Source organism: Mastigoproctus giganteus, chromosome 10 (genome assembly GCF_048544385.1).
Source record: "Mastigoproctus giganteus isolate SK-2022 chromosome 10, ASM4854438v1, whole genome shotgun sequence".
Taxonomy (NCBI): domain Eukaryota; kingdom Metazoa; phylum Arthropoda; class Arachnida; order Uropygi; family Thelyphonidae; genus Mastigoproctus; species Mastigoproctus giganteus.
Window position 1 is genome coordinate 176,086,766 of NC_143584.1, and position 27,474 is coordinate 176,114,239.

The 27,474-nt window shown below is 36.4% G+C and overlaps 1 protein-coding gene across 1 annotated transcript; it reads right to left on the bottom strand.

Annotated features, from left to right (window-relative positions):
- Positions 1-8,740: 8,740 nt before the first annotated feature.
- On the bottom strand, positions 8,741-23,882 carry LOC150079549 (NACHT and WD repeat domain-containing protein 2-like). The gene is made up of 7 exons (XM_090383102.1): positions 23,780-23,882; positions 17,817-17,905; positions 17,242-17,358; positions 15,798-16,001; positions 14,878-15,022; positions 13,597-13,822; positions 8,741-12,842 (listed from the first exon to the last, which is right to left on the bottom strand). The coding sequence occupies exons 1-7, from the start codon at positions 23,880-23,882 to the stop codon at positions 8,741-8,743; spliced, it is 4,986 nt and encodes a 1,661-aa protein (XP_090239228.1).
- Between the last annotated feature and the right edge of the window lie 3,592 nt (positions 23,883-27,474).

The following is a 27,474-nucleotide window of genomic DNA, read 5'->3' on the forward strand; positions in this document are numbered from 1 at the left end:
TGGAGTCAAAAGACTTTATATGCGAAGCACACTAAAAGGGTGATTGCCTTTAAACTCAGTGGAGCTGTTTAGAAATGTCTTATTAATACAAAACTGCCGGGCACACAGCTTGGGAGCAAATCTAGGATCTCATAGTGAGTTAAATAGCACTCTCAAGGCGCATCCGCTGTAGATCAATATTTTTCGCCTCGCTGGTCTTATTTTGGATTCAGTATCATCCATTTCCATTTCTTCGACAGATTGCCAGTTGTTGACTTGGAGATGCAGACACGTCTGGGGACTTTGCAGATAATAAAATGTCTCCAATCCGTACGGCGGCCATGAAACCCTTGAGAAATGAGACGTAACGCCATCTTTTTGAAACACTATCCTCATTAACTTGAGGAAACTTAGTAGGTAGTTTATCAATCAAAAGATTTGTGACCATGTTAGCATAGCGACCTGACATCACAGTTTCACCATTCCATTATCGTCTTCAAATATTACGGGCCGACCTCCGTAGCCGAGTGACCAGAAGCCGAACTGCAGTAGCACACGCTCTTTGAGTACACCGGGGTTCAAACCCATGACTGCTAAATACGGTCAATCTGCCAAGCTGCAATGGACCAGCGTGGCAGATTATGGTCCATTTCCCTCAACATGAATCGTTGAGGAGGCGTCCTTCCTGAGGTGGATTGATAATGGCTGCAGTTTACCTTTAATGTCGTAAGATGAAATTGCACCCAACATTGTTACCCAGTTACTGTGCAATGACTGCTGATAGTAATGGTGAGGGCTTTCTTCTGACCAATAATGTAAGTTTTGTTTATTCGCAAAACTGTTTAGAAGAAAGCTAGCATCATCAGACGTGGATTGTGAATTCATCATCCGTGGATTGTGAATAAAGTCTTCGTCGTGATCAATTTGAGTTAGCATTTCTTGTCAAATCTTCTTATCACACCCGGAGACTTCTTTTCTAGAGAAGAACCAATTTCTTCAATATTATGTACCCATGTTTTAATGGCACGAGCAGACAGTATATTATGTACTTGCCTCGGCCAGATCTTACTGTTTCCAGCAAAATTAACTGAGCATTTCGCGTTTCAAAGAACCTTTTACTGGTACATTATTTAATAACATGTCTGCCCACCTTAATTACCTTAATTATCTTAATTATTTAACAATGTGTGCGTCTGCTTTAATTGCATACTGTAACGTAACAGGAAGGCGGTGTTTGCGTCCATGTCTTTTCTGACACAGAGGTCAAATTTAGCTACTGATTGCGAGCATGTTGGCCTGCCCAGAAGCTGATGTTCCATTTCATCCCAAAAGTGTTCAGTGGTGTTAAGGTCAGAGGTGTTAGGAGTGTGAAACTGTCGCACGTACGTCTTCAAACTAAATCACTATACTCTATGCAGTACGACATGATACATTGTTATGCTGAAACAGAATAGAGTCCTCCAGAATGTTAATGTACTGCATGACATTCAATGTTCTAGGGACAATGACCAATGATCCAAGCCCAAACCACGAGAAATAACCGCAGGTGATGATAACACCTCTACTAAAATTTACAGTTGCGACGACACACTTTGATAAATAATTTTATTCTGTCCCAAAACCGATCATTAGATCTGAAAACTGTGTACAAAAATTCGTCATTTCATGGCACAGCTTTCCAACGTTCCAGAGCCGGTTTGCATGGTTGTGCATGCGCAAGTTGCTCCATTGCCTCTTGCAACTCTTCCATAAAATCGATGCAGTGCTATTCGCTGTTTATCGTCCATTGCTAATATCTGCTCATATGGACTCCTTGAATTCCTGGTTGACATTATTAGATGAGGATCCACTGCGGTAGTACCATGAAGTTTCCATCTGGCGATTTCACCATACACCATTGATCTATAGTGCTGCAGTTTTTACTGAAACGGTACAATCAGATTCATTGCTACAAGAAACTCTCTGATGATTATTCCTCTGGAAGTTGTTAAACTAAGTTCTTCAATCCGTTTACTATACGAGGGTGGGAGATTGAAAAGTTTTTAGCCCAGTATAGGTCCAGAGATTTCGTGAAAGGCAATATTACAATCTGTGCACTCTTTTTGTGGTGAATGTTTTACGAATGAAGGTTTCTAAAGTATTGAATGCAGATCAGAAGCAGGAAAGAGTTACGTGTTGTCATGAGATTATGCAGCATTTTGAAGCGAATGAAGTTCAGTTGTTGTTTTTATAGTAGGGTTTTAGGAGCATCCGCGACGAAGACCATTTTTCACCGTGTATAATGCCTGTAAATTGTTTGTTCTAAGGTCGATTTTCTGTTTTGTTGGACGAAAAACCTGAGTTTTTTGGGGAAAAACCATGCTACCCTCGCCTAAGACTGACTAACTGAGTCAAGTTATGAAAAGGCTCATAAAACTTCCTCTCATCATTGACGGGACTCGAACTCAGGTCTTTTCCACCCAGTGTGGTGAGGACGGCGATCCTACCAACTGTGCAACCCACGAGGGCCGAAGTACAGTTTTGGGGTGGTAAGTAAAGTATGTTGATGTCAAACGGCACCAGGGGTTCCCCCCATCTCCGCGCGTTTTTGGGGTGGTATGTCAGTATGGACGAAACATTGGTGAACCACTTCGATCCTGAAACAAAAGAACAATCCAAGGAGTGGAAACTTCCCTCTTCTCCGCCTAAATTAAAAGGTTTCGAGTGCAAAAGTCTGTTGGGAAAGTCATGGTATCTATCTTCTGGGGTGCAGAAGGAGTGATCATGGTTGATTTCCTGGAACTAGGTACCACTATCAATGCAGAGAATTATTCTAACCAACTGGAACGTTTACGCGAGCATTTGAAGCTCAAGAGTTGCGGGATATTGGCCAAAGGATTCGTTTGATCGATACAATGCACCGACGCATACAGCATTTGCCGCTGAAGCAACACTGCTGGACTGCTGGTTCGAGCTATTATAGCTTCCGCCCTAAGCACCAGTTTCGGCTCCATCAGACTATTTTCTATTTCCAAATCTCAAAAAAGGACTTGAAAGGGATAGAAATTCCATAGAGACAATGCTGTAATGTACTCAGTCAAGTGTTTGGGCCAAAATCTTCTGAATTTTATTTGAACTGTTACGAAAGCTAGTCGACCGTGCCATGAAGTGTGTTGACTTAAAGGGGAGAATATGTTGAAAAATAAATGACATTTCAAAATTTCCAGCATCCCTTCTAAGAGAGGCTAGAAACTTTTCAACCTTTCCTCACATTTCATTGATCTCGTTTCTTCTAGCTTGACTTTTATACCTATCACGATAAGTCGATGATAAGTATGGTTCATTTTTCCGAAATTCGGAGTACCCATTCTAAAATAACTGTCTTCCGACGGAAGATCTTGTTGATGCTTATAATCGGGTTTTTCATAGTGTGGCTAATTTACTGCCTTGGGAAAAAATTCCCTGAAAAACCCCAAAACTCCATTTTCTGTTCTTAAAAAAAAAAAAAAAATTCTGAGACTGGTTCAGTAATTGCATTGTTTACGCTCTTGGAATGATGCTCTTTGAAAGTAGTCGACTTGTGACTTTAATAGCATCCTCACTACTATCATATCTTTTTCATTTAAGTTGATCTGCAATGTGGAAAGTGGAAAAATAAAAGGAGCCAAATCGAGAAATAAATCGGACGTGGTACAACAGGAAAGTTGTGTTTCACCAAATACTCAGCTACTAGCACTATCAGGATGCGCATTATCATGATGAAGGAACCAGCTGTCGAAACCGTTTTCCCCGAGTTAAACGCAAAACACAGCAGGTGCACATTGCTCTTTAGAATTGGCCATTTCAAACTGCCACACACAGACTTACATATGCCCTTGTATTAACACGTATAACAGACGATTGAATACAGATGACGCGATGAGCTGCACGCACTAAACCAATACCCAAATGTTGCAATCTCATTACAGGTTCTGTTTGAATAAAGACATCGGTCCCAGAGCTTCTTGATAAATTTATACAATTCTTATCAGAGACTGATTAACCCAGCTACCGTCTAAAAATCTTTAAAGTTTCTTCTTTCTTGACGGAATTTGAATCCATCCTTTTTCCATCTATGTCATGGTATTGCCACTTTGCTATCCACGTAGACTATTCTGTTGGTAGAATCACTGTCCTTCCACACCGGGTGGAAAAGACCTGAGTTCGAGTCCCGTTGATGACGTGAGGAATTTTTATGGGCCGTTTTCACAACGTGGCCGACTTAGTCGGTCTCAGGCGAGGCTAGATGGTTTTTTTCCCCCCTCCGGGAAACTCGGGTTTTTCATCCAGGAAACAGAGAAACGATCAAAAAACACATGCAATTTACAGACACTATACCCGGAGCAATATGGCCTTAGTTGCTGATGCTTCTAAAATCCTACAACAACAACAGTAGACTGGGCTGAATAGTAGAGAATTTTGATATGATGGAAGCATATTTGTAGAAGTCAAAGTCTGGTTCAGACAGTTAAAGATTTTTTTAAGTTCATTTTTTGTTTTTAATTGTTCAAGGAGAAATTATTGAAAATCGATATGCGGGATGTAAAACTTTCTCAATTAATTCCTTAACATTTATTCTTTCTTCCACCCGAATTCCAAAATCGACAACGCAAACACAGAGAACCTCTCCTAATTCCAATTGTGGCATAACAATTTCGATTTCGTGATCTCGTGTTAGGAATTGTCAGCCTCTACTGCAAAGTTTCTCAGCCATTAAAAGAGAGTATAGTCAACAAGAAGTTGTTCTTAGTAAGGAATTTGATTTATGGCAAACAGAGTCAACGCTTGAATTGCTTCCTGCTACAGAAAATTAATTTTAAATGTGTTTTGTGAAGAGAAATCCAGTCTAGACGTATAAAAAAAGATATTAGCTAGATCTAACTCAATAATGAGAATCTGACAGCGAATGGGGCCTAATGGCAAATGCCTTTGGATATGTAGAGGTAAAAATAATGTCGATTTATCCTTGAAAAATAAAAGAATAATAAATATTTTTTTTGAGCTCAACGATTTAAAATGAAATCTAAAGATTTAAATTTTCGATGTTCTTAATATCTCTCATAGATGGAGCCACCACACTTAATCAAATAGTTGGTATCTAAAGTCCATGAAACAAAACGATAAATCAAGATCCAAGAGCGGAAAGAGAAGAAGTACAAGTCGTAATGTTATCTATCCCTCTTCCCCTTGCTTACTCCCCCTTCACCTACTTCTCTATGTCGATGTAGTGTGTTCCATTTGTCTTTGTTCTAAGTTGAGCATGTACTCGTACAAGGCTGGCCTGTTTCGAAATGTTGATCGTTTTTGAATTCGTCTAGTTTTTACGTAGAAATGTAGAAACCAAAGTGCTTTTCTTTACTTTGCTTATTTTATAGGGATTCTGAGAATAAGAAAAACAAAATATATGAATTAAATTAAAATTAACGAATTTTTTCTTTGTTTTAATATTTATCTTCATAATAGTACTGAGAGTAGATTACAGCAGTTAATTTAATTCGAAATTAAGGTGAAAATTATTTATTTATTTATGTACTTCTCGGCCGCATATCATACAGACCCTAAACTTTCCTGATAAAGCTGAGCATTACAGAGGGAAAAACTCATTAAAATATATAAAAAGTAATTTTTCACACAATTGTTGTAGTAGTAGGGTGTTTAAGAGCATCAGGAACTAAGGCCATATTGCTCCGTGTACATTGTCTGTAAAAAAAGCGTGTTCGAAGGTCGATTTTCTGTTTGCTGGACAAAAAATCCAAGTTTTCTGGAGAAGAAAAACCTCGAAGGAGACCGGCTAACTCGGCCACATTGTGAAAAAGGCCCATAAAATTACCTCCCATCGTCGACGGGACTCGAACTCAGGTATTTTCCACCCATTGTGGGGAGGACGGCGATTCTACCAACTGTGCTTCCCACGTGGGCGTTTCTTGCACAGAAGGATTAAGAATAAAATAGCAAATTCCCATTATAAAGTTCCCACTTATAATACAAGCCTATTTTTGTTTTGATATGGTGTCCAGGTAGCTAAAAATATGAGACATAAGCACATATCGTCTGTATACTGAGTATATTCTATGGTGATTTTGGTTTCTCTGGATGAAAAACTAGATTTTCTGGGAGGAAAGGCTATTAACGCATAAGACCAACTAACTTGGTCACTTATTATGGGCTATAGTCTATTTTTTAGAGATTTTTTTTAGAGATTTTAAAGATAATAAAGATTTCTCCCATCTCAAAGTTGGGTGTGAATTAAAACTAGTTAGAATTGCAATTGATTTTTAAACAGGTTTGATGGATATGCGCAAAACTCAATGCACGGAAGTACGGACAGAGGAATGTCCTTCATTTCTCGCCATCTTGGTGGCGAACCATCCAAACATTGCCCGTGCATAAACAACCTTTTCAATCCAAAGATTTGTTTTCTCATCAGAATATATAGAAAAATATTAGAAAGAGGTGAATGGTTGTTTCTTTGGACTAATGGTTTTTCGGCATCCATATTACCACACTTCTAACCACAACAAGAGAGTATATAATCGTTTGGTTTTTTTTTAACTTTCTCTCATATAAACTCGTACTAAGGTAACTGTACTCTAGTTAAGCTTTAATTTTTTTAAATTCCTTTTCTTAAATGCTAAGTGTGAAACTAACGAAATATATTCTTAGATAATGTATTCTTCCAATATGGCCTCTTGAGGCCATTTTCTTTTTCTTTTCTTTTTTTTTTTCAATTCTGAATGCTTCTAAAATCAAGAAAACAAGACATTTTAAATTTATTAAACTTATGTTTAATAAAATTAAACCAGATAGAGAGGGAATTGGACTTCTTCACCAGTTCTATCCAAAATTAAGATGTATCTTCTTAAAGCCAGAAAAGTTCAACCAATATGCGACTATTATAAAATTCCTTTGATCAAAAAATCGGTAAGGGTTTAAAAAAGCAATACATCAGTTTTTCTTCTTTCTATCGTGTGTTTCTGTGATACGACGAGAAATATTCCTCAGAAAACCCTGATCGCTTAAAAATTTGTGAAATGTGGCTCCATCTATCGATGGATACCATTTAAAAGGGCTAATATTCTCAACACATCGTGGGTCAGGCTGCAGAATCCGCATGAATTCTATTACAGTTAAATATTTTCTTTGTTTGCTTTCTTTTAAAATAAATTGTATAAACCCTGGGAATTTTATTCGTTTTTACTGAAGCTTGATTTCATATGGCCCTTTCAAAAAAAGACAGTCGATGAGCAAGCTAAGATATCGATCCATTATAAAGCATAATGAAGTAATTTGTATTTTGTTACCTTAATTCTGTTTTATTTTATTTTATTTAAACAATTTTATATCTAATAAGAATTAAAAATGTATGATTATGAATGACAGACACAAGGTTCGTTTTGTTTAATTTTTTCCTTCTATCTAGACTCGATTACAGAAACTGATTATGTACACAAACATTTCATCACTTTAGAATATCATTTAAAAAAATAATTTACTTTTAAAAGTGAAATCTATCCCTTTCTCAGGAAGAATGATTTACTCCCACAAATACTGTGTGCGTTCTCTTTTATAAGATATTAGATTTTTTGTTCCAAGCGCAGATATTTAATTCACTGAATTCTTTTCGAAAATATCGTTATATTATTTATTATACATCATCATCCAACCAGCAGATGGCACCAAACTCGTTATAGCTTTGCAAAACGTCTTCTGCGATTCAGAATTATATCGTATAAATATTACATACAACAGTAGGAGTTTTCAAAGCCTTCGCTGTTCTCCACACACCGGTTGGAAAAGATTTGAGTGGAAGAGATCTGAAGTCGCGTCGATGACACGAGGGATTTTTATGGGCCTTTTTCGCAACGTAGCTGAGTTAATCGGTATCAGGAGAGGCACGGTTTTTTCTCCCAGAAATTTGGGTTTTTCGTCCAGCAAACAGCAATTCGACCACAGAACACTCCCAAATTACAGACATATTACATACGCCCAATATGGCCTCAGTTGCTGATGCGCCTAAAATCCTACAGCAAATAAATCATCTAAAATATGTGCGCCTGCGCGTCAGACTACCTAAATCCAACACTACGTTTCTGATATTTATCTATTAAGTATTTTAATTTTTGCTTTATTTTGAAATGTTTTACAAATTTCAGTTCAATACAAGGAACACTCAAACAATATGGACACTTAGAAACTTAGATACATCCAAAAATCCGTTATGTTCTAGTTATTGGAAGGTTGTCAAAATGCATTTCATTTCCTTCTTTCAAGGAAATGAAATGCATTTCGGATTTTTTTTGGATTTTTTCACGCAATAATTAACAGAGATGATAGCTATTGAAACAAGAATTTCATTTAGTTTATCAATATATCATGAGTTGGAGATTGGTTGGTTGTTGTTGGGTTTTTAGGCACGTCCGCAACATATTGCGCTGTATGTAATATCTCTGTAAATTGCGTGTGTTCTCTGATCGATTTGCTGTTTACTGCACGAAAAGCGGGAGTTCCCGATAGAAAAATAATTCTGCCCTCACCTGAGGCCAATTAAATCAGTCACATTGTGAAAAAGGCCCATAAAAATTCCTTGCGTCGTTGAGGATTCGAACTCAGGTCTTTTCCACCCGGTGTGGAGAGGACGGTGATTATACCAACTGTGCTACTCACGAGAGCCAAAGTTGGAGAACAGTAGTTGGCAATCCTTTAAGTGAACGGACAATTTATTATTGACTATCCTTCCATTTTATTATTTTAACCTTTTCATTAAATTCAAAGTTCTCCTAGACCTTCTTTCTTGCATGACGCTTTGAACTGCCTTTCTAAACCTGACATTAGCATTGTCCAATGGCCGCCCTAACCCACCTCTGCTAGGTAATTCAGCTAATCGACTCTTCGTGACAGGATTCATTGGATCAACAATAGCCAGAACCATTAAAGTCCCATCAACGCCTCCAACAGCAATGGATAATCCATCAGGAGTACTTTCAATTGCGTTAATATCAGATGACAGTTTATAATTGGCAATCATTTTACCGTCAAGTACTCGGAATAGTCGGATGGTTTTCCGCCCATTGTGGTAGTAGATGACATATTTATCATTCCTCGTGAAGATTGCTTTCACCTCAAACAACCCCTCCGCAACAGGCGACAAAAGTACCTTTAAAACATGACCATTTCGAAGATCGATCATCTCCAGTTCACCGCTGGGTGGCGAGTATAGTCCAAAACGACCATTCCTGGTAAATACTCCATGCCATTTGTTAATTACCCTGTTGATATTTCTCCACTCTATGTCAATAATGTAAGCAGTATGGTCTTCTAGTAGGGCCACTGACGGCTGCTTTGAAGGGATGGCAATAATATGAGAGAAGTGACGTAAATCTTCTCTCGGCCATGTGACCTTGTGTGAGAAAGTGCCACTCTTAGCCTGATATATCCTCAGACACTCTTCACCTTTCTCCATTGCAGCTATGACCAGGAATTCTCCTGTGCTGTTGATAACGGGGTACTTTAGGATAAGGTATTCAAACTGTATCTTGTACGCTATCTTTCCCATTGGAACATTGCGTATGATACACTTAGCGTGGACATCACTGACCTTGCAGATAATCATGGCTCTTTTGTCATCAATAAGCGTCAATTTGATCACAGAACTTTGCGGATTCCTAGAAACTACTGAGCGATCATCTACATTCCACACAATAAAAACTCCGGTCTCTAAACTAACTACATATTGGGCATCACTCGTAATCACTGCATGGGTAATGATAGCACCCACAGGGAGATCAGCAAGTTTACACAATAGTTTCCCATTGGATAGATTCCATATACCAATATACGATCTTGTCACAGTGACTGCATAACGATTCTGCCTGTCCATACTGATACTATCAATTGGCATATCCATTCGATCAATAATATGAGACTGTTCAAATATATTTCGTACATTCCACACCTTCACTGATCGATCAATTGACGATGACAACAGACCGTCGAAGTCATCCATGTATAGCGGGACAATGTTGAGAATTCTGCCAAAATGGGCATCAAGTACTCTTAATAATTGACCACAGTCCATGCTCCAAATGTAAAGGCTCTTGCGGATGCCGCCAATGACGAATTGCGCATGCTTAGTAACGATCACAGAACTCTGGGAATGCAAAGGTTTGATGGATATGTTTCTTACTCCCTCTGGAAGTGGACATTCAACATTCTTCTTATTGTCAACATTCCAAACAGCAAAATTACATGGTAAAATTCCAATTAAGAATTTTTCTTTTTTATCCAAATGTAATGCGATTAATTGTGGCACATTGGTAGTAAATGTTTTCTGAAAAACCCAGCCTTCCTCCATCTTGTAGTAGAGCTGAATATCGTATCCATCTTCCCCTTTGAGAGTTGTGTATATAATATCCATGTTGATATGACTAAGAGCCAAAGCGCCCCATACCAAAATATCAGGCTGTTGACACTTCCCAAAAAACGAGCGCAAAACTTGAACTTCTGGATCAGGGGTGGACAACATCATGTGATAATAATCTATCGACTTAGCAACGATTGATAATATTTCGTATCCTTCATCTTCGACAATGTTGCTGGCTAATTTCTCACCGGATACTGTATAATAAAAGGTCCACTGTCTGGCAGACCAGCTGATAAATGTAGTATCAGCAATAGCGATACCTCCTAAATATCCTTCCTGTTGTCCCTCAATGGAAATCTTTCGGACATCGCCAGTAAGAAAATTAAAAATCATAATGAGATTGTAGTTGGTATAAGTTATAGCGAATCTGTCATCTGAACTCAGTTTAGCGTCCAGCATAATTCCTTCAATTTCTGGATCGATATCTTGAGTGACATCAGATGTTGCAAGATCACAGACCATAAATCTATTAGACACAGAAAGTACGTATCTGGAATCTGACGTTACACAGAAACCAAAGATAGCAAACGGATGGCCTTCCAAAGAAAATTTCATAGGTCCTCCAGGAGTGTGCAAGCAATGATATCCAGGAACTAGAGCACAATATGTGGGACCTATTTCATCGCATTGCTCCATAAGTGAACGAATTCTTTTATAATCATCTTTCAATGGTAAAAGACGAGCAACTATCTGAGCAGCGACCATATGTGGATAGTGGGCTAGCACAGCACTACCAAGTCTTAAAGAATCAACAACCAAACAAATTTCTTTACAAACTTCTTTGTCTTTAACATTTTCACGTGCATCTTCAAAGTCAGTTAATACTGCTTGCAGAGGACAACTGCTCAGCTTGTGGTAGAGCCACAAATAGTTGAATATTACTTCTTCAAACAGGTCTGTAAATCGTTTTGATCGGACTAGATGGTAAGGAAGTTCGCTTAACTTTCTTAGATTGTATCTCACTCGTTTGTTCTTGGGATCAGAGCTAATAAATACAGTAGGCTGGAGCGGAACCTTCCGATCAGCCTCACCTTCCTTGGCAATTATACCAAATCGAATTCTTTGAATTTCTGTATACCTAAAGGGTTTTGGATTACCTCCACCCCAGACGCCTAAAAAGTAATCTGCTAGGCTGGAGTGAAAGAAATTGACTACATTTAGATTCTTCAAATATCTTTCACGTGCTGCTTGTTTAAATTGCCGATGGTACCAATTAAGTACAGTAATCCCATCGGCTTCTCTTTCTGTCAAGTAATTTGGAAGATCATTACGAATACGAGTCCATAATAGAGGAGGAATTCGTCTAACGGGTGGTAAATGATATTGATAAACGTCTTCGAGAACTGTGTCATCTAATGAAATCAGGTCTTCTAACTCAATTTCACTGATGCCACTTTTTGATGCGGTGATGTAGGAGAATGCATGTGATACCAGGGTGCGGCCGTGTTGGATCTCGATGCGTTCCAGGAACATCATAATGCTGTCTACTACCGTCGCGGATAAGGCAGTATCATTCTGCGGAGTATATGATTTCCAACGACGAACTTCAGCAAAAACAAGCTTGACAAAGATTGGTAAGTTACATCTAGCTATAACGTTCCTCACAACCCTCCACTGATAATCAGTGAGACTTCTATTAGCATTAGCTAACCACTTTTTTAAAACCTTTAATGCGAGATCAACTCCAAGCGGCCTTACCTGGAACAACTGTTTGTCATTATCGATCATCTTTTTAAGTACAGGAAAGCATTCGCTCTCCTTCTCTGAATCAGCTGTTACAACCATTTTTACGTGGGGTGGAAGAATAGGGGGAATCCACGTGACCTTCGTGTTTGGTTTAGAACCAGACAGCTGGTCAACAGAGTCCAGAAAGATACAAAGAGGTTGATCTTCTTTGGCCATCATCAGCAATTTTTTCATGTAAGCCACCAATGGCATCAGATCCTCTGGGGCATCCTCCCAAGGAAGACTAAAGTTGTATGCCATCTGTTGGCAAACTGTGGTCAATAAAGGAATCAAGCTTGAGCTGTCTGGGGTGGTCGCAATAAAACGGATTATCAATATAGGCTTTCTGTCTGGATACCAAGACGTCACCAGACTGGCTGCTTTTGCCAATAATGAGGTCTTCCCACATCCACCAATGCCATGGACAATTAGTGGTTGGTTGCTCGGACCTTGAATATAATTCTTTATTTTTGTCAGTTCGTTGTTCCTTCCATGGAACACTTCTACCACAGAGTTACATGTATGTAAGTGCTGAAGCATTTCTGTCACCACAGGTGCATGCTGGGTTAGGTATGCCCTTTGCATCGCTCGATCCACCAACTTTTTGATGTACTTGTAGAAATGAAGAGTGAACCTGTCCAGATATTCTCTGTGATTAACAGCATTCAGACCTTCTCTGCCTTCCCATTCTACGCAGAACCTGTAATGATAAAAAAAAAACATGTCAGAATATTAAAGGGTTCAATATCAATGAATAGTTTTAGCAAAGAATTAAAGCTTGACATCTATCGAATAAAATTTAAACTCTGCATGTGACAAGAGATTAACATTCGCTTCGAAAAGAAACAGATAGGTTACCTTTCCTTCTAAAGGTAGGACATCCCCTTAGTAACTGAATATTAATACCTGCAAGATATCAATGGATATCTTGAAAGTACTAATGTATTAATGATTATATTCTGTTGTGTCCATGGAATTCTTGTAATGTTAACTAAGTTTCATGCAAATATTCATTGAACTTTGAAGATGCGATTGTATTCTACCACTTATAGGGTTCACCTCACGATATCAGACTCCATCCATTTATCCAAAGAGGAAGCCCACACCGTCCTCCCTACACTGGGTGGAAAAGACCTGAGTCTTTTATAGGTCTTTTTCACAATGTGTCGAGTTAGTCGGTCTCATTCCAAGGCAGCATGGTCTTTTCTCCCGAAAACTCGGGTTTTTCCTCCAACAAATAGACCACAGAACACACGCAATTTATAGATATATTATATACGGCGCAATATGGCCTGAGTTCTGATGCATCTAAACCCTACAACAACAACATCAACCTAAGAGATAAATAATCAAGTTAAACATTTTAAAATATTACTGTCATTTCGCTGTATATGTTATTTCTTTATTATTGAATAAATGTATTTTGTTTTAAAATTATATTATAAGCTACTTACTGTATGTAATTTGGTCTCTTAATTTTTTCTGGAAGTCGGACGTCCCTTAAGTTACTGAGTAGGTCTTGTGCCTCATTGTCAACATTCCGTCCTACCATATCGATGAACTTTGCCACATCTCTCAAGTAAGCCATATTGACATTTTGAATGTCCCGAACATAAGCCAGACAAGTGCTCCTGGTATTATTCACACTCAAAATTCCATTGATAACCTCGCGTTCTGTCACTGATATGAAATTAAAAATAAAAACATTGAACTCTCAGTAAGATACAGTAAAATATAATACATATATGGCAATATAACATAAACTCTAGTCTTTCTGGTGAAACATCGATTGTACTAACCTTAAATTTGCATTAATTAACAAATTACATATTTTTAAGTTTACAAATTAGTTAATTTATCAAATTAATTAATATATGTTAATTAATTAATTTAATAAGCACTCATATTCTGTATGAAAAGGAGAATAGATAGAATGTCCTTATATACAGCTAATTACATTCACAATGAAGTTTGTTAACTTTTCGTCTCGCTCGTATTTTCAACTAGATTAATGTTGTTTTAGGACTTGTTCAATGTTTCAAATTGATGGTCGAAGAAAACAGGTTTTTGAAATGCATGTTTCCTGTTTATGCCAACCAACAGTTTCTTCAACGAACACCAGAAAGTAGGCTACCCGTTCTCCAATAAGACAGAAAAATTGGGGTCAACACATAACAAGGTATTTTACTAAAATGTAAAACACCATTAGTGAGAGTACATTTACAGATTACTTAAAACATATAATAAATTCTGGGAGATTAAACATCGAAATGAATTTAAACTTTTAATAAAAGGAACGAACTCAATGTATTTGCATATTTTTGTTAGTGTGGTCATTTTCAAAATAATTTGACTTCATAAAACCATCCAATGACTATTCTACGACCGAAAAAATTTCTAGAAATCATTTTGCAATGCCATAACGTTACTCTGGCTATTTGCAATTGATTCAAAATGAAGTTTACGTTTTCTACCCATGAAAAAGATTGGACGAATCCAGAGAATATTCCAACCCTTGTAATATTTTTGGCAGAAATTGTCTGAATAAGTTGGAAGGCATATGAATGCTACATCTTTCTACACAGTTAGTTTTGGTAAATGTGTATAAATTTATACGTGTGAATAAAGTCAGAATGAGAGTATTTTGAAGATGAACACACGAAAAAATTTATACGCATTTACAGAAAGAATTAATACTAATACTTTGTTTGGATATTCGTTTTTATACACAGTACCTGACATCATATAATTATGCATGGCCTCCTTATCCATTTTATTTGTTGCAAAAAGTGTGTGAGCTGCTCTCCTTAGAGACCTCTGTAGCTTACTGAGAGTGTCCCACCATGTGGCCTGGTCCTTAGCTTGCAATTTAGGCACCCGCTAAAAATTAAAAATATAAGAACAAAATTATGAATCATTTTGTCGTGAAAGAAATTCATATAAAACTGATTTCTGATACGTATAGGTAGAATATTGATTAAATATTTAAAAAAAAGGAAGAAATACAACTGATAAACGTTTAATCTCAAAATTTCTTAAGAAGAAATATCGATTATGTGCAGATTTGCATTAAAAATAATCCCTGTTTTGGAATCAGCGTTTTCTGTAACCAGTAGACAAAAAATGCAATATAATAAATAAAATAAAAATAAATGCGTTTTTATATTTGTTGTGTGATTTTATTGATTTTTATTATTTGTTTACTCTTATCTTTACTGATTTTTATTTATAACTGATATTATAAATATTTAAATATTATTTAAAGCAATCGTACTCATAAATTAACAGAATGAAGACACTTGCCATTCTAAAATTGGCTCTCATTGTTTAGATATAGCTTCAAAATCCATGCCTACTCGTAATAAAGCTTTGGAACTTTTCCCCAAAAGTTTCCTTCAATGATTATCTTTAGTTTCAAATTTATAATCCTTATCATACAACAATATTTTAACACTATCAGATGAAACCACCAGAGACTACTATTAGACCTAAGTGAAAAGTCCATAAACCGTATGGAAGATCAAATAAGTCTATAACAGCCCAGACATTTATCATTTTGTTTCGTTTTTGCGTATGCCCATGACTGTATGCTTAATTATTCATAATACCAAAGTAGTTGTTGTTTCTTAAAGAAGAAAATTTGGTGTTATCTTACCTTATTGTTAAAATTTGTCAGAATGGAGCTGATAGGTTGCAACACATACACCGATGGAACAGCATTGGTGTCTTCCTTGTACCACAGATCTAACAGCTTAACATCGGCACCCATCTGAACCAATATATCTCTCATCTGAACGAATTCAGCGCCGTCTATGAATGTAGGAATAGGACGATACCCGTATTTCTGTCCCAAAAATACCTGAACAATAGGAAATTAAATATAGTTTTTCAGTTTTGCTAATTAATAAAACTATTTACTAAAATGTGAACTCTAAAACTTGATTTACTAAGATTCTTTTTAAACATCACAAGTTTGTGATGTTTAAAAAGTTTGGAGCTCCATTGCATGGGCATTGAAATAAACAATATAATGAACAGTACAGAGCCCAGAGGAGACCAGTATGGTACTCCACAAGAGGAAAAAAAGTGAAGGACGAAGCCCCCCCCTTCGAGAACATAGCCAATTAAAGGTGGTAACGCTCCATATGCAGTAACTTAGAACAACGCATTTTAGAGTGGACAGAATCAAAAGTTTTGGCAATGTCTAGTGATAGAGAATAAATCTACTGGTACTCATGCAGTTAATACGCGTGAAGTGCGAAAGCAAGGCCGAATTTGAGAAAGGGATCCTGGCTAAAACGTTAATAATGTAGATACGTTGGTCACTACAGTGAACCTTTGAAAGCATTATAATAAACACCAGAGAAATTGAATACATTGGTACGAATTGCCATTAGTGTATTCAAGCATTTCTAAACAGTATGATTTAGCCCATCAAGATCTGCAGGGATAGGTCTTTGGGCTTAAAAATAACAATTAAAATATCGTTGGGTTCAAGTTCAAATCAGCTCAAACAATTCTAGTTGCCAACTAACGATTTAAAACAGTGGTTAGAAACAATGTCACAATTCGGGAAGGAAACCACAAAAACTTGTGCGAAAATATTTTACCTTTTCGGTTGGAGAAGAAAAGAGAGAATAATGGTTTTCAACAACAAGTTGGTATACGATTCGGTTTAGAAAAAACTTTTGTGTGAGAAAACCCCCAAAGGTTTGACGTTGGAATCATGTAAAACTTATGCGACGGATCTTGATCATTGATCGAACTGAGAATTGGTTAATTTTTAGCATCTTATCTCAGATCCGAGAAAACCTTGTACAACCGCTGGGTAAGATTCTTAATAGAACGCTTCTGTAAGAGATTCTGAGAATGGATTGCATTTATTGATGAGCCTATTAGACATCAATATCTATCATTAATGCCTTTCTGCAGTTATCACATGGAGAATACAAGTCAATTACCGTATTTAAGAAATCTAATCAGCAACGTATATTAAAATAATAATGGAAGATTCTTATAATAAAAGCATCCACTCATTTTCTCATGCAAGTTGCGTATATCGCTAATGATAAAAAAAAATAAAGATTTAGATTACTTACCACAAAGTTAGGACCCATTGACAAACGTTGACAGTTCCTAATTTCGTTCATACATAATTCTGTAGTCATATGATCATCGGTTGCTTCATCTCTCACTCCCCACCTCATATCTACAACCTGATGTGAAAAGAGAACAGTTGTATTAAATTAACATCTGAAGATATTAATTTAAATTTCGATTTAAATGACATCTGAAATCCAATAAATAATTCACAGACACTTGCAAAGCATATTTAAAACATTGGAAGAAAACTGCAGAGAAAATTAAGAAGGAGAATCCAGCATTCAGCGAGTTCTTTGAGTTTAAATTTTACTTATTTAAAACTCAAACGACATTGCTTAAGAACAAGATATTCAAATCACTAATTGATCACGTAGCTGCTCCAAAGTATAATAAATATTTCTGATGAGAAAATGCGAAAGTTTCAAAATATTGCGAGTTAAAAAGGTCACAACTTCAGAGGAAACTCATATAGTATCTTTGCACTGTGTCCTATTTTGCAATAATTATCGTATAGGTTATTGACATCAGAGGTTTTTTAAACGCAACAGCACATACTGACAAATGAATTTACCTGAAATTCCAGCCCATGTTGCTCCCGACAGTATTCTTTGAGTCTAGGGTATACTTCTTCCATTAAGGTGTTTCGCTCCAGCGACATATCTGTTAAAATAACCAGAAGGAAAATTAGTATTTTATAATGGCTGCTTGCATTGCTACACGCAATATCGAATTATATACGAAGGATGGAATTATATAGAGGAGGGGATGCAAAAGTGGGTATATTAACCTATAAATAGGAAGTAAATGTGTTGTTTGGAGTTTTATTTGAGTGAACTGCCCATAAAGGTCACCTGGGACAGGGAAAAGAAATTAAAAAAAATCTTAAGTATGCCTATCCCATCATATTATTCTTCATACCGAGAATTTGAATTGATTCAAAGAATAATCCAGATCAAATACAAATTGATATTTTGTGATTTCACGCTAAAGAAATTTCAGAGAAATTTTGGCATCGTTGTCGACAGCCAGTGAATCATCGAATGTCACATGGTCGTGTGACCCTCCAGCAGAAATCGTGTGTAGATTTATCGTAAGCTGTCGAACTTTGGAGCTGTCACGGATTCGTCGCCATCCAGTATGCATAACAGGAAACAAAAGCAAAAACAAAAAAACCAAAGGGCCATTCTTCATTTTATTCAAGGATGATGGACCAGTGGATCGTTTTATATTTCAGAATCCGGACCACATAAAATAAATTGCTGTTTTGCTTATGAAAATAGACACAGAGTTTCAACGAGCTCTATTGAGGTCATACAAGGGCAGCAGTGACATACATAAATATCTAGAGGCTGCATAACCATACATATCGACGGATATATGTATTATGTATAATATCTGTATATATACACTACAGCAGGTATATATGAATGTTATGTATGCATACATGTACCAACTGTTCGCTTTAATGGTCAACTAATACCAAAACTATGGAAACTCATAGCTTGCTGGTGATGGAGGCTCTCTTGGCATGCAGCCAATTGTAGAGATCCCAGTAACCATTAGGTTAGAAAAAGAAAAGTTCCAGATGGGCTAAGAGTTGGAAGGCCATTACTTTTGCATGATGCAATTACCACTTTTTTTTTCCAAGAACGATACTAGGAATATCTGGAATTATACGAATGAGAAATAAAAGGATCCATGTACATAGGTTTTTTGGCACGGATGCATTGTATTAAAATGCAATCGAATTAATTACTAAATTTTAACTCCGCTATTTTCAGTTAAATTGCAGTAGATGTTCTATTATGAATATGGAAGCCATAAGGTTGCTTGCCAATGAAATTAGAGTCATGCAATCAGATCGTTTGTTTAAGCGGATGCCTTTCGTTTTAATCAGACTTGGATTACTCCTGACTGGTTCAGAACCCTCTCTCTGTCTCTCTTTCTGATAGTTTTGATGGGGTTCCTTGTTAAATAGCCTGTTATAAAAATACTTGTTAAATATCTTGTATAAAAATTATTGTTAATATCTTGTAATGAAAATTTATTCGAACACCACATATGTGAATATGCATAACTATTTCACATGTTATATTTCAATATATTAACAAAAGAAGATGGTATAGAGGTTTCCACTACAGAATTATTCACTCCCCAATTGATTTATCAGACTTACTGAGGCAACTCCTGGAGATCACCATCTACTTGTATCTTCTTGCTAGATTCATTCAGAACTGATCAAGGGCTTCCGTCCATCTCTTTATAGCTTGATGGGGACAAAAAATTGGGACTCCGTCCCGATTTTTCGATGATGACGAAAAATATTAGACAAAAGATCCCGATGATTTGTCGTCTAAGAGTATTATCTAAGAGTAAATCATCTAAGAGTATTTGGGACTCTGAAAAACCTTGTGTATAAGAACTATTTCAAATAATGCCTTGCAGTTGTAATTAAACGTCTGATCTTATTGTACACCTTTAGGTAGTTCTTACCCATCGTCATGTGGTTTTATTCCATCCATGTAATTTTTAATGGTCTGAACATTCTAGTTATACGAGGATGTATGAAAATAAAAAAAAGTTCCTATCTTTTACTAGCGGACTTTATTGTATCGAACAAAATACTGCCTATGCAGATGGCTAGATATGTCAGCTACTTTTCCACATAATGGCCTAATTTATTCAGACATTTTTCATAGTATGAAATCAAATTTTCTGTACCACTGCGGTTTAATGTTACTCTTGAGTCCTAAGCCGTTTTCACTACTTTGTTAATGTCCTCAGTGGATAGAAACCGCCGGTTCCAAACGTCTATTTAATCTGCCCAAGAGATGGAAATTGGAAAGGAGAGAAGAGGATGGTTCGAATCCTCCCGGTAGTTGGAGATTCTGGGTTTTGGTGTGCAATATAAAGCCATGCATTGTCAGGGAACAGAATCACGGTCGCTCAAAATATACGTGATCATTTTTGTCGAACTTCTTCCTTCGTTTTCAAGCCCAGCAGTTTGAATCCAATGAGGACGCTCAACAGCCAACTAACATACTGCTTATTCAAGAGGATGTAATTTTTTTACTCTCAGTGCAATTTTTTTCCCTTCAACTGTATGGAAAATTTGCCTGCATTCTATAAAAAGTGCCTAAATAAATTGGGCGATTATATGGAAAAGTAGCTAATAGAGTATATCTGCATCCTAATCTGTACAAAACCATAATCTATGCACTATATAGGTTAGCTACAGAATAGATAGTACTCGGGTAAGTTAGAGATTAGTTAGTAAGCACGATGGTTACAGAGTGTAGGTTGATTAGGTAGAGATTTGTTCCAATAGTTTAAGACGCTATTATCAACCAGAAGAGTATTAATACTGATTTTAACAGCCTAGCCCTCGCAGGTTGTGAAGTGGTTATGATCTAAATGGTAAAGGACTGAATTCCAATACGTAAAGGACTCCCGGATTTACATCGGCTTTTTTTTCACAACATGGCTGAGTTAGTCGGTCTCAGGAGAGGGCTACATGTTTTTTAGTTTGTCCAGCTTGAAGAAGCTGGACAGATGCAGTATACTTAGGCCTCATAGATTTAATTGCTTTGGTGCTTAACACAAGTAACACCAAACATCAAACCAATAATTTGTTTATTTGATTTCACCGAGTATTAAGAGAAAAAGAATGGCATTTATTATAAAATAGGAAGTAAACGTGTTATTAATTTTATATTAAATTATAAAAAGAACTCGGACTTGGAATTATTTGAATAGTTTTGTTTAGACATCCTACGGACAGTCCATAAAGGAAAGAAATGATAAATATCCTAAGGAGCGCATTTGATGTTGCTTTTTGGTGTTATCAATGAAGCGGATTTAATATTAAACGGATTAACTGAGGATTAACATTCATTTTAAGAATGTGTATACGTATTACGTATATTTAAAGATCAAGTCATCATTCTACTCTTCCGTTTGGCATGTATTGAGTCCCTATTTAGATATCGACCTCCGTTGTTGTCGGTCACTTGAATTTTTCATCATTTATTGATAGCTCTGAAAGCCTGTTTCCCTTTAGGCATTGGAGCCATTCTCTTTTGGGTCTTCCTAGTGGTGTCATATATCCAAAGTGACAACAAAGATCAAGTGTCCACCAGAAAACGAAAACGGGAATGTTGAATGTCTGTGTAATAGCTTACTGTTCCATAGCCGTTAAGATTCCACTGAGTGCCTTCTATGGTTATTTCCATGGGCACTATTCTTATGAATTGTCTTCGGTAATTCCGCCACCCTCTTCCAAATCCATCAGAGCACATGCCTAAACTAGTCGACGATGATTCACATCTCCAGCGGGCTAATTTCATTTGTCGCTTCTACTCCTGTTTGGAATAACCATCCTTTGTATGTACGATTTCCTGTAAATTACAATCTGCAGAAATTCAAGTCCAACAATTATTTATCATCTGTTTCTTCAACCCATACAAGTTTTTAAAGTATTGTAACTTCTATTATCTTTCCTGTTTGGCGGTCATCCTAATAATAAGCAATATAAAATATTAAAACGCCATAAAATGCACGTTCAAAAGTGTAAACTTCAAATAATTTGGATGTTGGAATTACCACAAATTCATTTATGGAACTACTGGCAGAAAAGGGTAAATAATATTCAAAGAGTTGGGAACTCGTATTATTTTCATTAATTATTTCATTATAATAATATTTCTCTTGTTATTTTCATACACACTAGTCTACCAAATGTCATGGGACACTCTCTGATTGCTGAAAATTGTATGATAAGGATATATGTAAATATTTTGACTAAAGGAGTGATCACAGATTTGCACCAAACTGTGAGCATACAGAAAGAGCCAACAGAGTTTCAGTGGCGAATGATAGTTGCATGCCATATGGAGGAAAATGCCTGTGATTGATATTTCTCAGGAATTAAACATTCCCAGATCAACAACTGGTAGGGTAGCATGCTGAAGAAATAGAAGTCCAGAAGTGGCACCGAAGTATTGACTAGTAGCAGTGCATGGAATCATGAATGCTGTATCTTACATTGATGTTCTGGACAATTCTGCTTGCCCTAAGTTGTGGTAATTTTATGGAAGTGGCTCTTACGATTTCCAACACGACATTACTCCATGCCAGATAGCAAGGGTTGCAAAAGTGTAGTTTGAAGAGGATAATAGAGAAATATTGCAGTGACCAGCACACAGTACCTCGCGAACCAAATTAAATATCCTCGCGATGAACTGGAACGCCGAATTATGGCAAGGCCAAGAAAACTTCTTTAATAGGAGCTCATGAATGCTTTAAAAAGAGGAACAGCGCACAACAGCACAATCCTTCTACTTGAAATTAGTTGAGTCTTCCAAGACACATTGAATCATTACTGCCAAAGATGGGTTAACACGTTAATTTCTTTGAAGAAATGCGTGTTTCTTTCATGAATACAAGAGTTTTGATAGGACAAAGTATTTTATTTCGAGATACATGACAAGACAGAAGAAAAGAAAATGAATGAAAGGAGTAATAAATAAAGGGAGAAGAATAGACCAAAGAGTGAAAATGAGCAATAGAGAGAAGGAAATAGAAAGAAATAATGAATAAAAATCAACAGAAAGATAGAGGGAGGAATAGAAAGAAAAAAAACGAGGAACAGAATGCGAGAGAGAGGGAGATGGGGGGAATAGAAAGAAACAAAGAGACAAAGAATGAAAAAAAGAGGAATAGAAAGAAAGAATGAAAAAAGAGAAACATACGCAGAGAAAGAGAGGGGGGGATAGAAAGAAACAAAGAATGAAAAAAAAAAATAAACAGAGAGAGAGAGAAATAGAAAGAAAATATAAGAAGAGAAAGGCGGATAAAAAGAAAAGAAGGGGATGGAGAAAGAAAGACATAAACAAAGAGGAACTAAAGGAAATGAAATGAGTAATAAAGATACAAAAAGAGAAGAGAAAAAAAAGAAATAAAGAAAGAGAGAGGAAGAAAGAAAAAAAATAAAGAAAATATAAGGAAGAGAAAGAAAGAGAATGTGAAAGAAAGAGTGAGAAACGAAAATAAAAGAAAAAGAGTGATGATATAAAGAGAAGCAAAAAAGAACGGAGAAAAAGAAAATGATGAGAGAAAGAAATACATAAATAAGGAGGAACATGTTAAATAAGTAACAAAGGTAGAAGAAAGAGCGCGGAATAAAATAAGATAAAGAAAGAAAGCAAGAGGAATAAAATAGAAAGAAAAGGAAAATGAAAGGAAGAGAATATGGGAGAGAGAAGAACGAAAATAAAGGGAAACATAGGGAATGGAGAAAGAGAAGAGAGCGAGAGAGAGAGAGGAGATGAAGAGAAATACTTTCACATAATGTTTTACAATTAATTAATTATCAACATGAAGAAAAAAAGTGGAAAAAACTAATGGGGTAATTTTGATTAGCAAAGGTAATTCCTACAAAAGTAAACAAGGCAAACATAGTCACCGAAGTAGCACAGTTTTTCTATCCTAGTTCTTCAATCAGATAAGAACTCTGTAACAACGTTATAAAAGTACCTGTGAACGTCGAACTGGTAAAGATTCGAACAATTTTCGAACCTAGAGGAGGAAGTTTTTCCAGACCACCGGAAAAAATACGATCTAATACCCCCTCATCCATTATCTTTGAAGCGCCGGCTTCTTTATCTGCTGACTAATACAACTCTGCTGATGGACGACAGTGCAGGTCATCGTTGATGAATGGTTCCAGGGACATCTTGGTAAGCCATTTACAGAGGACCAGGTCACAAATCTTGCTTGCGCCGTCACTGTCACAACAGTAAGTGAATACTAGGCTAAAACTAACGTGATTAGTTTGTGTTAAGCACGTGACCACGCGTTGCTAGGAGCGACGTAAACAGAGAAGGGTGGATTAAGTATGAGGCACGGGACTTGTCAGAACCATGCGGAAGTTGAATGTTTCTTTTTTCTCGAACCATAAATATTTTATATAATGCGAAAATTACCTTACCAATTATACCCTAATAAACACACTCATTCTAAATGCATTTTTGGTTTCGATTATAAAATACCAAAACATTTAAAATTTATCCCTCAAAAAAGTGCCAGCCAGCCCATAAACACAGGCGTCTATAACACAATACACGTCAAGACCTTGGGTTTTTTCAAACACCATGACCATGTTAGTCCAGGTCAGACCATGGCCATGTTAATCCATGTTAGACGATGACCATGTTATCGAACAAGGGACAGATAGTGATTTCTTCCAGATCTTTTTTTTTTTCCTTCAACATCCGGAAATAAAAAGCTGACCATGGATTATGTTCACAACCTGTGATGTTACTTTGAATTTAAAACGTATACTCATCAATAATCAACTACAGCCATGATCTAGATGGCTTATATTTTAATAATGTGTCAATAGACACCTAATTGGTATCATTCCCTTCCTATAAAAAATAATAATAAATAAACTGAATTAAAACAATGCCCTACTCTTGATTCCGGTGTGGATTAAAAAAACTAGATTGCAACCAACTTCAAATTCATACAATATGTAAGTGTGGGTGATGCGCTGAAAGTTAAATCAGAAGTTCATTAAAATTGTAAGAATTTTCCGTGAGACTAGAAGACAAAGCAGACGAAATTAAACCAACTTTGCTATTTCATATTTAGCAGGTCTGCTGGTGATACATCTTCATGCCTGTCACGTTCCTGGTGTGGCAGACGAAACAACCCATCGCGTGCGCTTGACGTCAAGTTCAATTGCGACCATTCTAATCAACACTTGCTATTACAAGCATGCAACGCTGCTGTTTAAATTTCAAATACGCACTGCTGCATTTTACGTGAAATGTAGACAGGGTCGGAGAATAAAGGGGGTAACCGGGACCTCTTCCCTTATCATACGCGTTTGATGATGTATTTTTTGCTCTTGAATCGGAAAAACTAGCATTTTACCTTTCCAAATATTTATAAATTTCAAATATCTAACAATTTTAAAAAATATATTTCATTTTTAAATAAAACAAAGAAATTTCAAAAATTTTTTGCAAGTTAAATTTGGGGTTGATGCAAGTTAACTGATTTAATTTGTTAGAAATCAGAGCCATTTAAGAGTTAAGAAATTTTACGTGTAAGATAACAGCAATAACAGAAAATATCTCTTAATTTATATTCAAGGTTCTTCACCTTCGCTTTCTCTTTTCCGAAAATTTTCTTTGTAGATTAAGCGACTTAAGGGGTCAATCACTGATAATGACAGATGGCGTTCCAGCTGTTTTCCGAAGGACGCGCATTATCAGAATTAACTACCAGAATTTATAAAGAGCCATTCCGATAAACGCTTCTTTCATTAATTTAATAAATGTTTCCGTTATGGTGAAACACAGTCCAAATAACAGCTCAAGCATTCAATTGACCAAATGTTATCACGTGATTATTTCGTTCCAACCATATCACAATGTTCTTTTAATTGGTGAAATTCTGACTTGTTCGTCTGGTAGTTAATTGATTTTTTGCAGCGCCATCTCTGTATTTTTTAAACAATAGTTAATACTGCGTTTATTACCATTGCAGAGATTTAAAATGGTTTCAATATATGGATGCTTACCACATAGAGAGGATATGGGTCGCTTATTTCATTCAGATGTAATAAAAATAAAAAAATTCCTAAGACGTCAAAGTTCTGACCCTAGTATTGGGCAAGCCTATGTAGCACCAGCCAAAAAACAAACAAAAAAATATATATATAAAAAAAAAAATAGATTTTAAATTGAATTAAAAATAAAACAAAGTAACCAATGCCATCTTCACCACATCTGCCTATTCATTTTAAGTACTTTCCAATCCCTCCTTTTAAACGTCCATCCTCTACAAGAGTAAGTAGAAGTTTATTCCCACAGTCAATCAATTACTCTTTAACTAATGGAAAGTTTTCCGACATCTCACCTACAATTGTCCTCTCTGAATTTAAATTTATTCCCACTTGTGTACGTGGCATGAATAAGTGTAAAAATTTCCTCAACATTTAATTTAATCAAATCTTTGTTGACCTTAAATTCTTCTATCAGGTACTCTGAAGATACTTAGTTTCTAAACGCTGTAGCTTACAATTAGTCTCTCTTTACAAGGATTGGTTACAAGACTGGTTAAAAGATGGGTTAAACACCCTTTAGGCCTTTAACCAATCTTGTCGCTCATCTCTGTCTCCTGTACAAGATATTCAAGATGCTGCAGAAATCTTGTAGTAACTTACCCAAATATTACCTTACTCCAAGATTTTTGCAATCCATTTGCAAGGCCATGTATTTCCTAGTATAAAACTCAGCTGCCATTTTTCCACTGATCCAAATAATTTTCTTAAATTTTGTGGAAGTAGCATACCCGACTGCACTCATTAACCAGTGTGTCCACATTTAGATCATCAGCTAACTGACACATTAAAATTTAAATACAATATCAGGAACAGCGTGGGGAACCAAAAACCAAACCCATCCCTATAGGACCCTACTTATAAGATTAGCATATGGAGAGCATTGGCCCTACTCATTGCCTCCACCATTTTACCATATTTTTATCCACTGCTCTAATTTATACAACAATCGTGCATGTAGTACTTTTTATCAACTCTAATAAATCTAAATAAATTATGTCAAATCTTTTTCTATTAAATTCTTTATTGACAACATCATAGCAGCTAATTCGATTTAGTAAAAACATTATTTGATCTTCTCAAAGCCAGTCTGTAATTACCTTATGATCTATACGTGTTCAGACTTTGTATTGGTTCTTTAACTCCATCTTAGGTAGCAGAGTTAGTAGAATAACCATGCTTCCCCACACGGGGTGAAAGAAGACCCCAGTTCCAATCCCGTTAATGCCGCGAAAAATTATGGCCCTTTTGGCCGAGTTAGTAGTATTAGCAGTGGAAACTATGCAAGAAAGCAATCTTATATAGCATCAGCAAAAAAAATCCCATTTCACCTATCCATCCCCTCCAATAGTTGTCTATTTCTGCCTTGAATTTATTCAAACTATTTACCTCCAAAACAACGCATGGTGGTTTTTAACAAATATCAACCACCATTGGCTGAAGGCAAGTTTCAGCACATCTATTCTGCAACCATCCTTCCTCAATTTGAACTTATGTCCCCTCATGTGCATAGTCTGAACAAGAGGAAAAATCCACTCAGCATTGAGTTTTCTCAAACCATTCAAGGCCTTGAACACATCAATCAGATCGCCTCGCA